This window comes from Terrapene carolina, unplaced genomic scaffold, assembly GCF_002925995.2.
Source record: "Terrapene carolina triunguis isolate 2854851 unplaced genomic scaffold, T_m_triunguis-2.0 Scaffold234, whole genome shotgun sequence".
In the NCBI taxonomy this organism is placed as follows: domain Eukaryota; kingdom Metazoa; phylum Chordata; order Testudines; family Emydidae; genus Terrapene; species Terrapene triunguis.
This window is the reverse complement of record NW_020664585.1, coordinates 12,814,934-12,828,726: the sequence shown is the minus strand read 5'-3', so window position 1 is coordinate 12,828,726 and position 13,793 is coordinate 12,814,934. Positions and strand designations below refer to the sequence as shown.

Below are 13,793 nucleotides of genomic sequence, written 5' to 3'. Positions count from 1 at the left end.
CTGTGACATTGATGGTTCAGGACCAGAAGTTTCATCCTCTTCCTCGTCTGACTCAAGTGAGAATGATTCTGGTGCATCAGGAACCGGCAGTCCTTCTCCGTGGGGTACTGGGCGTATAGCTGATGGAATGTTTGGATAATGCACAGTCCACTTTTTCTTCTTTGACACACCTTTCCCAACTGGAGGCACCAGGCAGAAGTAACAATTGCTGGTATGATCTGTTGGCTCTCTCCAAATCATTGGCACTGCAAAAGGCATAGATTTCCTTTTCCTGTTCAACCACTGGCGAAGATTTGTTGCACAAGTCTTGCAGCATATGTGTGGGGCCCACCTCTTGTCCTGATCTCCAATTTTGCAGCCAAAATAAAGGTGATAGGCTTTCTTAACCAGCGTGGTTATACTGCGCTTTTGTGATGCAAAAGTCACTTCACCACAAACATAGCAAAAGTTATCTGCACTGTTCACACAAGTACGAGGCATCTCTGCTCACTTTGGCTAAACAGAAATGTGTCCCTTTGCAAAATCACACACTGACAAATAAGAGAGCACGACACTGTATGATTTCTAGAGCTGATATAGGGCAATTTGTTCAGCAGAGTGATGTAAGCTTCGTTATGATTGCATCATCCATGACTTCTAGGAATAACATGATGCAATTCATATCATGTATGACGCAATACCAGCTTCAGATTGCATCATTCATTGTTTTGCCTAAAAAGCAAGCACTGCCCAAACCCAGTCATAGATTTATTCATAGATCAGTCAAAGATGTATTTTAGTCATTTCTGGTTTAAATTGAGATCCCTTCCCTTTATAACTCACTTATCCTTTGCCATTCCCAAGTCAAGGGTCGGATATACTGACCCAATAGCATATCTTGAAAACTAGAGCCAATCAACAATTTTAAGCATCGTTTTCGTTCTCAGTGACCCAGAATTAGTAAAGTTTCACTACATTTATTTCAGAAGCATTTTGGCTGTAGGGCAGTGTAATCTTTGATTAATACATTGATTGGGCCTGGATTATCGGACATTTCATCAATAATCTAAATTGAACCCTAACTCATTGAACTCCAAGGGCATCCTCCTACATTGCTCACAGTTGTAAGAGGCAGTTTACATCTTGCTTCTTGTGGGGGTGGGCGGGAAAGGCAAGGGGAGTTTCTTGTGAGAGGGTCCCTGCGAGTTTGTGTATTGGAAGGGATTGAAACTGGATGGGATGCCCTTTATTTACAATATTAAGCTGGGAGAGTGGGGTTAAAAAAAAGAAGAGATCCTGTGATGGTGCAAGCAGGCTCCCGACAATAGCATTGATTCTTCTGCCTATTTGAAGCCCCAGACTGTGGAACAGCTGAGGAGCCAGCAGAGGGCTGCCTCCACTTTCTGCCTCTTCCTTGGAGGCTGTGAGGATCCTAATGATAATCGTGTCAAAGAACACTGCCTGAAGTATGGCTTGTCTTGGCTGCCTTCTTTTTGGAGCTGAGGCAGAATCCCAAGGAGCACAAAGCTGCCCTGAAATCTTTCACGGTATGGCGCGCCTCATCGGTGCCACTGTTAAAGAGATTGTTGCCCTCAAATGAGGAGGTCCTTGACTGTTGCCTAGACCCCCTGGCAGATCCCAGATGACTTGAGCCCTGACAATCTCTTCACAGCAGCTGCAGTGGCCTTTGTTCAGATGAGTGACAGACACATCCAGCACAGTCTGCAGAGATGTTCTGGCAGTTAGGTGGCCCTCAGTGGTAACAGATTTCAGTTAGTGCTCATTGGGTAATTTATCCACCACATTGGATAGTTTGTACCAATTCAAAAAAATATATTTTGAGGGTATCACGTGGCAGTCTGCTACCCTCCTTTGTAGGTTCGCAGACAAATACACCTTTTGACCAAAAAATCCTAGCTTTTTGGGGTCTGTCTCATGAGCTGTAGACTCGTTCTTTTATCCTCTCCTGTAAGCTTCTACCTCCAGAGAGCCAGATATAGGATATTTGGTAAAAGTATTCAAACCCCTTAGCAGGGATCCAACATCTTCTTTCTGCTTTTTCAGAAGTAGCAGCTTCCATCTCTGCTGTGGGCCAAAATGATTTGGTGGGTTCCAACAGATTGAATGGCATGACCAATCTCTCTGGAGTTGCACATCAGAGAACATCAAAGAATTTATGCTCTCTCTTGTATAATCTCCAAAGAGATATCGAAAGTGTCAGCCGTACTTTTTATGAAGTCCTAGATATCTCTGAATTCATTTGTCAAGAGCAATGAAAGTGGGTTCCCTGCTTCATCTGTGAAGGAAGACATTGGAACCAGAATCTGATGATTCTGCTCAGGAAATTGCTCTTCTTTGCCACTCTCCTCTTGACTCTGCAGCAGCCATGGATGGAGTTGCCTATGGAAGTTAAATTTGCTTCTTCAGTGAGACGACCTGTCTCTAAATACAGTGGAAGACACTAGCTTTCTATAGTAGGGTTGAAAGCCCCAGAAAGCAGGGGGATAGTGGCACAGTGAGGGATGCTAGGTGGAGTGCTCTTCCTAGCTCCCCTTACTGATTGTTTTCTGGATTCTCTCCCTGATTCCCACTGAGCTACTCGGGAGGAGATGAAGGATAGGTAAGGGATACTTCCTTGCTATGTTCATGGAAGGGGGAGAAGGAGCATATCTCCTCTAAGGAAGGGGAAGTCCTGTCAGGAGTGCCCTGCCTATGAACCAGGGGGTTAGAATACAGAATACTTCCCTGGCCAGGTGTGGAAGCTCTACAGTAGGCAGGTTTATAATAACCTCCCCAGATCTCTCTGAAACTCCAAAACTGAGCCGACCAACACCTCACTTGGCAACTTATATTGCTTCAGTGCCAAAGAAGTTAATACTAATGTCTCAGGTCCCAAAGAGATAGTCTGTAGTGATGGAATGGGTACAGTCATCAGCAGGAATGTGGTAGTCAACGAGGACATGCTGGGTACCGAAGCCTGTGCTGAGGGGCCAGTACTGGAGGCAGTGCAGTCCTTAGATTTAAACAGTATCACGTGAGCTGCCACAGATGTCAGTACTGACCTATTGGCAAAGGTATTCTCTTACTTATGACTCTTGACTGAGCCTGGGGCCGAGTCATGATGACTCATGTGCCTCCTGTTAGGTGCTGAGAAAGGCAACCTGTACCTTGCCTCATCACTTGCCTCTACCGGATGTCATTGCTGATGTATTGGGGGATGAATAAGGGCTAAGACAGGAAGTGGCCTGGGAGTTCAGAATGGAGTCACCAGGACGCTGACCAATCCACAGATTGAGGCTTCTCCCAAGATTTCTCAGAGTCTGAGAAGATCTGCATTGACTTCTCCACAAGGAGAAGTTTTATTCTCACCTCCCTCACTCTCTGGATACACCTGGAGAAGAAATGATACATGGAACAATGTTCCAGAATGTGTCCTTCCCCAAGGCATATTAGGCACCAAGAATGTCCGTTGTTGACTGGCCCAGCAGAGTTAGATGGGGGGGACATGTCTAACAGACATGTTTAATACCCTGGTGATTTAGCCTCTGCCATGGTCATAGCACCTCCGTATGGGGTGCGGGGGGCTGTCCTCAACAAAATGAAATGTAAATGACTGAAAGAGGATCAAAATCAGGGTTTTATATACATGTCAACAAGCAACGGAAACTTAACTACACTAACACTAGCCTAAATCTAAGGTGAACTGCAGAGGGAGCAATGACGCCAGGAGTTCCGCCTCACAGCCACAGGCAGTAAAGAAGAGCCTGAGAGGTTGTTGGGCCTGCTCTTCCCTTTATGCCCTCAGATGAGTGAGTTGGGGACACAGCTAGCCAAAAGAATCCGATGAAGTGCATGGGACGCATGAGCACGAAGAGTGGAATCTACGTGGAAAATCACCCAAAACTCTAAGTTACTAGAAGGGTTTGGAGACTTTTTCACAGTGTGGACCACATCTCAAGTGTCTCATGGACACTGCAAATGGGAGAGGCAATCACGCAACTTTCCTGTGTTGACTGAAGTATTTGCTTATGTGGTAATATAACAGGAATGTATTTCTGTATTTTTAACTGACTTTAATGGGCTTTTTTTTAACAAAGTTAGTTGCACTGTTTTCTTGTCTCCCTTTCCAGTCTATTCTGTTTCTCTCTCTCGGATGCCCTGCTGGCCCTTCATATCATCTTGGCACACACTGCCCAACTCCTTAGTTTCGTTCTCTACTTTCCTGGGTGTGCTGCTCTACCACCTGCTCCTCTCTTTTCCATTGCTTACCTAGACATGACACCTTGTTTCCTTATTCCCTTCTGCTCTACTTCTCTTTCCCAGTACCAGCTGCAGAGCCATTGGTAGCTCCTGACACTCTTACTTGCAGTTTGTCCTGCTGGTGGCCCTAGTCACGGAGGACAGCTCATACTTCTTCCTCTGCCAATGTAACTACAGACCCCCCCCCCCCCCAATTTGCTCCCCACCTTTGTTCCCAGCTATTTTACAGGTGTCCAGGCTCCTCTTTGAAATGAATAAAACTACCTGTAGAAGTAGCTGGAAACAGAGGGAGTCAGCGCCCTATGACTTAACACAAGCACAGACCATCAACAAGCGTTTCGTGGACCAGTTAGAGAATCATTTAGTAGATTCACTCTATAAAGTTGTGATTAGAAACTATCTTGGAAATACTTAAATGAAATCTTTCAGAACATTATCAAATATAAAGATTATGTATTTACTGAAAGTTTTCCAGTTCTCTTATCTATATTATACACGTTGATTTTCTTTCTGATGTGTATAGAAAAAGGTGCAGAGGCAAATTAAATACTAGCCCAAATAGAATAGTAAAGCATACTTTCCACTTCCAAACCCACCTTGAGTGCCTGACAGTTCTATAGGCAGTGGGAAGTGAATGCTTTGCTTTTGAATGTGATCTAGACCTGGACTTAGATGATGAATGATATTTGGAAGGTGACCGAGATCTTGTCCGAGATCTTTTCTTGTGTTTCTTTTTTTTCTTTTCCTTTTCTTCATCTCTGGGAGGATCTTTGCTTTGGCTTGAAGGCCTTTCTGATGATTTAACTTCTACGGTGGGTAAAGTTCTGACTCCAGTCAACAAAGGATATGGCATGTTACTGACAGCCTGAAATAAGAAATAAATCAACTATTAACAGTTTTCAGCAAAGATTATGCAGATTTTCAATGTGAGGAAATCTATCAGATCTCACACATATGCACGTTAGAAACAGACTGGCCTAGTACACTGAGCAAAGAGCTAGGAGCCAGATATTCAGATCTAATTCTGGGACTGCCACTTACTTGCAGTGTAGCCTTGATAAAGTCACTTAGCATCTCTGTGTAATGGCTTTGCTATATGTACTTTACTGACCTTTGAGGGAAGGAATACTGGAGGAGTCTATCAGCAGTCATATTAAAAATTAGCACTCATTTTACTAAATATTTCTTTTAAGTTATGAAAATATAAACGGAGGCATCTATCAAAAGCCCTAGGTACCCCAATACAAATTAGAACAAAATAATTAGCTGCTAACTCCACAAGAGCTACCAAAATATAACCCCCTGTCAACACTTTACATTTTTAAATGCTAAAGAACACTTTACATTTTCAAATAAAACACAGTCTGGAGAGGTAAGGCTGAAATCTTTTAAAATGTATGCATGCTTCTGCCAGAGCTTAACATAGGTCGACATTGCCCCCCATACTCAGAGGGCCGGCGCTTCCATTTAGGCGACCTAGGCGGTCGCCTAGGGCACCAGGATGTGGGGGGGGCGGCAATTCGGCGGCAGGGGGGTCCTTCCGTGCTCTGGGTCTTCGGCGGTGGGTCCTTCACTCGCTCCGGGACCTGCCGCCGAAGTGCCCCGAAGACCGGGAGCGCGGAAGGACCCCCCCCGCCGCAGAATTGCCGACAACGACCAGGAGCGCGGAAGACCCCTGCCTAGGGCGCCAAAAACCCTGGCGCAGCTCCTGCATACTCACATGCAAACAGGTTTGTGCGTGCCTAATCTGGGCACAATTTTGAAGATTACAGCCTTGGTTTTAAAAGAGTAATAATGGTTCTGAAGAATCTGGTACTATCAGATAGACAGGTTCTCCTCAGTTTATACCCTCAATTTAAAAGGATAAACTGGACACATTTACTCTAAAAAAGTAATACCTGTACACATTCAATATTGTTTTAATCTAACAAGGCAACCTTTCATCCAACACTACTATGTTCACAAAAGTAGCAAAACGAAGAAAAAATACCCGTTACAAATCACTTCTCTAGTTTGTAAAGTAAACATTTTGTATAAAAAGGGTTGTAAGCCCATAAAACTACCTTTACCCTATGGATCAAAAGGGTCATTGCTGAATTCATGCTAAATGAATAATTTAGACTGCAGTCAATTAAACACTGCACACCCCAAGATAATTTCAATTTATTATTTTTTGCCTCAGAGAACCCTGCTGAAATGGGTTGCTGAGAACAAATCAAGTTAGACACTGTTGGTTTGCTCCTTATTTCAAATTCTGTCACTCCTCAAACTGCTGTTTTTCAAGGCACTTGGAGAAAGATTATCCCACCATAATTTCCACTCTGCTCGGTCTGACACTTCCACCACTTGATACTGGGATACCTGCTGTGACTTGAACAGCAACTAATATATTAAAACTTAGAATACGCAAATCAGAAATTGGTAATCTTTTTTGCTCTCCCCCTTTCTCTATTGTGATTGTGTCAAGTCAACACTTCAATACATTTGGATAATTGGAAGCTCTGTTTCATGTCAAATATTATGCCAAAGTCATGTTTCTTCTATGAGCTTTAATTGACAGTAGCTATTTTACAATGATATTTACAAAAAACATGGCAATAAAGCTGTACTATGGTAGTATGCTTCAAAGACCATAAAGACAACAGCATCAACATTTGAATTAAATGAGACTGCCCCTCTTATTTCAGGATGATTAGTTTACTGGAAACCCGTCTCAAATAAAGCTAACCTTACAATTTACGTGCTACTTCAGACAGCTTTATTGTCTCTGATCTTTAAGGTTTCCAAACAGGCTACTATGGGCCTATTTTTGTTCTCTGGAAATGTTTCATACATCAACAAGTGCAGTTCCCCAGTTTTCTTTTTGAACATAAACAATTATGTAAGAGACTCTCCTGGCTTCTCTCCCTCCTACCATGTCACCTTTCTTCATTTCAGCTTCCCAAGGCTTATGTCTAAGCTCTCCAAAGCACCAAATCAATAAGCAACTGTGCTCTATAAGCTGTGGGAATGCATGAAAATTGCTGTGTATTAAACAAAACCAGCTGACTCTGCCAAGGTAGCAGGTGAAAGCTGCCTTTAGGGAGGTGGTTTTAATCCCAGACTAAACCCCCCCCCCCCCAAAAAAAACAGCGCAGCAAAGAAGGGTTAAAAACATAAGGTACAAAATGCCTTTCCAAAAGGAGGGATGAGAAAAACTTTGGGAAACAACAGAAGCTGAAAAAAGTGAAGAAAATCTGATAAAAAGAGCAACCGCTGAAAATAGCTAAATATCCCCTTAATAATGGGTACAATACAACTGTACAACTCCCAATTACCAAAAAAGGTTCATGTAAACTAAAAATATATACACAGCTCAGTTAAACATTTAAACACTTAAGCTATCTGCTTCATCTTGATGCTATCAGGCACATAACATCGTTATGCAATTTTTTACTAGCTTCATGCAAGAGTCATTTCTGTGTTTATGCGAAAGCTCCCTCAGTCTGAGAATAATGGGCTGCTCCTCGCTCTCCTTGATGTTTTTAGAATACATTATAATTTCCAATATTGTAATATACTTCACAAAGGCATCTTCAGAATGTTGTATCATAATTTTAAATAGGATCTGAGTGAGAAAGCAGATGCCAAAAGGATGAATCAACCAAGATTGTAACTGTAATTAAACAGGATGTGAATGAAGGTATTAGTATTAAGTACTATGTCATTATTCCAAATGGCCCTATCACTAGTATGGCTTAAATTAATTTACCTTGCTACAGTACTCATGGCAAAGCCTTCTGACTCTTTTCCCTGGTTGATGACACTTCCCCTCTTGGCATTTCTGAAATAAAGAATTCCAAGTTTTTGGCTGACAATCCAGGAGGGCAACTGTTCCCCTCCTGTGACTAGGAACACCACTTACTTATGATGACCATGGCTGCCTCAGGTCTGGGTGCCATGTTCTGGTGATTTGCATGAGGTAGATATCCACAGACTAAGCAATCAATTAACACCAACAATTCATTTCACAGAATTAAAATAGAGTAGCTGTCCGATGGCTTATCAAAGTAGTGACATGAGGGCAAAAAAGCTGTGAACCAAACACTACCCAGAGCAAAGAATCCTGAGACATAGTTGAAATTTAGCTATTGAAAAAGGCAATGTATCCTGAGAACAAAACGTACATACAAACTTAAACATTATAAACCAGACAAGCCAAATCATGTTAAGTGGCTCATGTTAAAAAAAAAAAAAAATGAAGGAAATGACATGCATCAGGTAAACCCTTAAAAGTACTTTTCAGGTGAGTGAATTAGTTTTCAAACAACATTAATGTAGCACTCCCTTTGCTGAAATTCTACAGATTTAAGGTTGACAGTCCCTGCGAGTTTTATACATTTGCGACAGTGGGGAAATCCTGTCGGAAGTTAAAAGCATTCACAACTCAAACACTGTTTGAAGTATAGTTGGGAGAAACAGCTGCTAATGAAATTTGCCACCAGAACTTAAACTTGGCTTTTATTGTATCAAGAGGAGTATGACTATGCTATTTAATGCAGTCCCCTTGTAGACAAGAACTGCTGAATTTTTAAGGCTAATTTCTTTAGCCGTTTTTCAGAAGGCATAACAGAGAGAACAGCAGCCTTTAATGCCTTTCATATATATATGCTTATGCACACTATAGACCTGAATTTCCAGAACAGCTATCGCTGTTTATACATCAGTTACATTAGCATAATACTCGTGTAGAAGAAAGGAAATTCAGGCCCTATATAATTAAAGCTAGGATATTATTTCATTTAATACGTGCGCACTCAGTAGAAAGCTTGTTGGTGTATGATGGCTGTTCAGAAACATTTATGACAAATTACGTTTTCAAATGTATTATTTAAGCAACCCTGAAAAATTAGAGAATTTTAAAGAACCACCACAGCTAAAGTTATACACAGAAATCCCAAATCTAATATATATATGAACCTAAAAAGCAAAAGTAAGCTCTGCATAATACCATAACACACCATTCAACAATGTAACGAACAGCCTGTTATTCTTAAATAGAGATAACTTTGAAATTAAATTTACATTTGCAGAAAATATTTAACATAAAACAAGTTGAAACTGATACACCCAAACTTAACACCTAGCGCAGCCCTGGTACTCTGGCAGAGATTGAGGGGTGTATCTAATTTACATATCGATTCTCATTCACCACAAATTAATGCACACAACCATGATATATACTCGATTTGTCTTTCACCATAATAGATTAACTCAAGCAACCAATTTTTGTTCATCAACAATAAACCCACAATTTATCAACTTTGTTCTTATTTTGCTGTTGTAGAGAAAGGGTTAACACTTGCTACATTTCAAGGCAACACAGATCATAATTTGGATATTAAAAAAAAAAAATTCCAGAGAAAATAGGACCAATTAGCTGGCCTCTCACTACCCTGTGGGTGATATTCTACACAGTAGATGAGTAGGATTATAGAACTAGGCAACTTGACATGCCTTTGCCTTAAACGATACACAAATTTTGAAACAAACAAGCACCACAGCTGGAACAGAAAAATCAAACAATACACTTATTAACTACAGTATCTAAACATCCAACTCATGAAGGAATGCTGTCGTAAGCATCATATGTTTTCCATTAGTGCAACTCTTACATCTCTTTGGATCACCTAATTTTTTCATGCAGCTACCACAATTCAGAGGTGTAAAGACAACACTGCTCTAAAAATCTATGTAGCAATCAAGATTTTAGCTGTTAGAGGCAGGTAGGAAAATGAATGTATTGCTTATTGCACACCTTAGGTCTGCACAGTACATCATATGCAGGATTAATGGTCTGAAGTCTTAACCTTTCATTGGAAGTGTAAATGAAATTGCTATAATTCAAAATAATCCAGAAAATACACCAAATTGCTATATAGAGATTCAAATGTGGTTGTGGGTTGAGGTTATTAAAATGGAGATAGTCACTTTTCATAACATTATATTGGCACATTCCATGGTTACGATATCCTGGTCCAGGCCATTAACAATAAAAAGTTTGGAATTATAAATTGTATGTCTTGTACATAAAGATGCATCAACTGAGTTTAACCGTCTTGTTTATTTCATTAAAGATCTATAGTGGTAGTTGTAGTAAATTTCCCCTCCAGTAAATATTTTTAGAGACCACTTTAAAGTATTCCTAAATTCAATGATTATATGATATGATCATCACTATGCAGCTGACAACTTTTACTGGTTTTATTAGAGCCTTACAACAGGTTTCACTGCACAGTACACTATGCACTGTCTAAATTTAGATCTTTATGGGGTGGAGATGAGTATCTTCAGGTTCAACAGAGCTATCTTGTAGCAAGTGTATTTTATAGGTTTTTTTAAAAAATGAGAATCTTTTGTTGTCAATAAATTCCATAATATGGCATTATCTGGTTTCATCTCCATCCAATAAACAAAAGTAAAACAGCTGAAGAAAACTATCATGGTGGGTTTTTGGGGGGAAACTTTATCAAGGCAAAGTTCTGTGTATTTTGTACATATAATTGTATGTGTTTGTATTTTAACATCCTCTAGCAACATTAGTGAGCTTTCACTGAAGTGCTGTTTTAACTATATGTAAAGACAAAAAATATTACTGATGAATGAGTGCTTTACTGATTTAGTTGGGGATTGGTCCTGCTCTGAGCAGGGGGTTGGACTAGATGACCTCCTAAGGTCCCTTCCAACCCTGATATTCTATCATTCTATGATTCTGTGCTTCTGTTTTTTAAAGCATTATTTACCTAATTTCATGTTTTCTTGCCATTGAATTGTTGTATAAATACAAGCCAATAGTCAATTAATAGCCAAACATGGGGAAAAAAAATCTGAAATCCATGAAAACAAAATCTGAAAGACATTCTAGCACAAAAAAAAATCCAAAACAAAAAAAACCAGAAAACAGCACCTTGAGAAAGAGCATGCATTTGACTTCAGTACTGACAGTTCAGCAAAACTGTCAAGCAATTTGCCATAGGGCCTCAAATTACAGCCATTTCCTACAGTGAGAATAAACATGTGGGATCTTCTCACAAGGACAGACTGAGACAAATTAACTTTGAAATGAAGGGACAAAATACCGGTCATAAGTATATGACTACAATTGGAATGACATATTGGAAACCACAAAGGGCACAAGGTGCCAAAAATAGGAACCAGAAAGAAAGCAGTCAAGTTACAGGAGTTATGAAAGGAACAGAAAGATTGACCCTCATTTTGAACAGTAGCTTCTGATGTTTTGCAGCTAAATTCCAAGAAGGGCTAGGATCAAATCAATGAGTCCCCATGGGAGCCTCATCTAGCAGACTAGATGAGAGCCCTCAGTAAAAACAGTCAAATGTTTTCCCAAAGTGCAGATAAACAAAACTATAAGAAAGTTGTGGCTTTGATACGGTCACATCAAAACCATAACTCTGCCCCACATCCAGCCCTATTCCCCACCACGAGGGTCCCCAAAAAGGAGTTGCTATCACAGCCCAAAACAGGCAGCGGCACATGGACCGGGCATCAGGGTCTCCCTCCACTGTGCCTCCCCTGCGCCTCTGCTCCCTCATGGCGGCTCATTTCAGCACAGTCATCCCTTGGATGCTACTGCCAGTGGCAGGGACCAGAGTCTCCAGAGTTGGCTCTGTGTGCCTCTGCTCCCCCCCAGTAAGGAGAACCACCTGGCTTGAAATAGCATCTCACCTCATGTGCCAGGTCAGAATGCTACTCACTCAAATTTGGCTCGGCCTCCCCTCCGTCATGTGGTTACCACAACAAAACTGCAGTGTGAGACTTTCTGACAGCCTTATAGATGATGGAATCACAGAGGAGACATGTCATTGCAGAAGGAACAGAGAAAGGATTTGGAACTGAAGAGAAGGCTACCAAAAAACTTAACATCTGGGTACATTGTGAAGTTTTTGAACTATTACTAGGGCCAAAAGACCACACGACTCAAAATATTAATTAGTAGATTTTATTTAGATTTTTTTCCCAAAGAAACCTGTTACTTAGTAAGTAAATATATTTTATGCTTTTTATTTGTTCTTTAAAAAAAAAAGAATGGCCGGGGATTAAGGCCCTGATACTGCTTGTATGGCAAAACTTTAATTGATTTCCACGGTGCAGAATCAGGGCTTAAATAAGAATATTTTGAAAAATGCATTAGTTACAAGGTGAAACGGAAGACCCTGAAAAGACATTTTACCTAACGACATTGATCTCATAATATCCATTAAGAAATGAAAGTCCATTCCACAATCAAAGCAGGTGACAACATGCTAATTTATGTTTTTAAAATTATCCATTTAATAAAAAACTGAAATAAATAGAAGCATACAAAAATCCATGCAACCCCCAACTGTATATTACTTAATTGTCATACTCCTGACTATATTAGTAAATATGAAAAATGTGTGCATGACATTGATTTAGATATCCTGTTTAGGCTTGGCAAATTTTGAATAGCTTCCTAATTTTAGACTCTGCATTATGAATTTTCATTTCAATTGTTAACATGTTACCCTCCATAGAGTTAAGAATACTGTCATACACAGCACAAAAATAAGGACAAACATCTAAAAGAAAAGAACAAAGAACAGATCTTCAAGCCTAAAACAATGAAAGGCCAAAAGAGAGATTGCTTCATGCTATAGAACTGTCATATTCAAAGAGGCAGAAACAGACAACATTTGGGACAATCTACTGAAGATTACTTTCGAGTTAGATGTTTGACTACGTTTCACAACTTTATGATTGTGTTTCTCTCCCTGTTTCTTTTAGGTATTTAGAAAGTGCTACTGTTTACAATTTGGGTAATTCTAATAGCCCCTCTTCTGTGGTTCATGCTACTTTATCACCAAAATTTTTGACATTTTATAATACCAGGAAGACAGGTAAGGGAATCCTTACTAGCTATATGAATATCTGGTAAATCATGACTTGTTCACAGAAACCTAAACTGAACCACTAATGCAAAACTGGCTGTTGCCAGCAGGCTGCAGCCATTCTAAAGTAAACTGCAGCCTGCCCCGACACTGGCTTTCTCCACTACCTGATCTAGCTCAAGGAGCCTCCTCCATGCTGCCAATGCATCTTCAAAATCCCTCCTTTCCTCCCCACTGCTTTCCTCTTCCCCAAATATGCCTATGGCAATTTTACTGATTGCTCCTTGCCATCCCAAAGAGATTTCAGTTAGTGTACCAGTTGTGAAACTTGATCTGGACTGCAATAAGGGCAGATGAATGTGTCTAGTAAGCCGCTACACCATTCTTGGTCAGTAGAGGCTATCAATACTGATACACATATTTAGAGTTCAACCAATACAAATAGCCAGAATTAGGTATTTAATCGAATGAAGTGAATTTATTCTATTCCCTGATGCAAATAAACAAAAAAGAATGAAGCTGCAGTTCTTAAAATAGGTATCATGAGAACACAAAACCCTGGACTCAGCTCATGGTAGGTACATACATTTTCCAAAAATGTTTCCATTCTATTCGTAAATATTAAGTCTCATCTTCATCAATTTA

The 13,793-nt window shown here is 40.3% G+C and overlaps 1 protein-coding gene across 7 annotated transcripts in view; it reads right to left on the bottom strand.

Moving 5' to 3' along the window:
* The window catches only part of SFSWAP (splicing factor SWAP), a 104,954-nt gene that overhangs the window by 21,757 nt on the left and 69,404 nt on the right, over positions 1–13,793 (bottom strand). For 5 of the 7 annotated variants that reach the window (XM_024205744.2, XM_024205747.2, XM_024205749.2 and 2 more), the window contains exons 14-15: positions 7,991–8,062; positions 4,836–5,104 (exon numbers count right to left, since the gene is read on the bottom strand). In XM_024205744.2, coding sequence (XP_024061512.1) covers positions 4,836–5,104; positions 7,991–8,062 — 341 coding nt within the window. The remainder of the gene's footprint in view (positions 1–4,835; positions 5,105–7,990; positions 8,063–13,793) is intronic. The other 2 variants (XM_024205745.2, XM_024205748.2) reach the window with 1 other exon arrangement.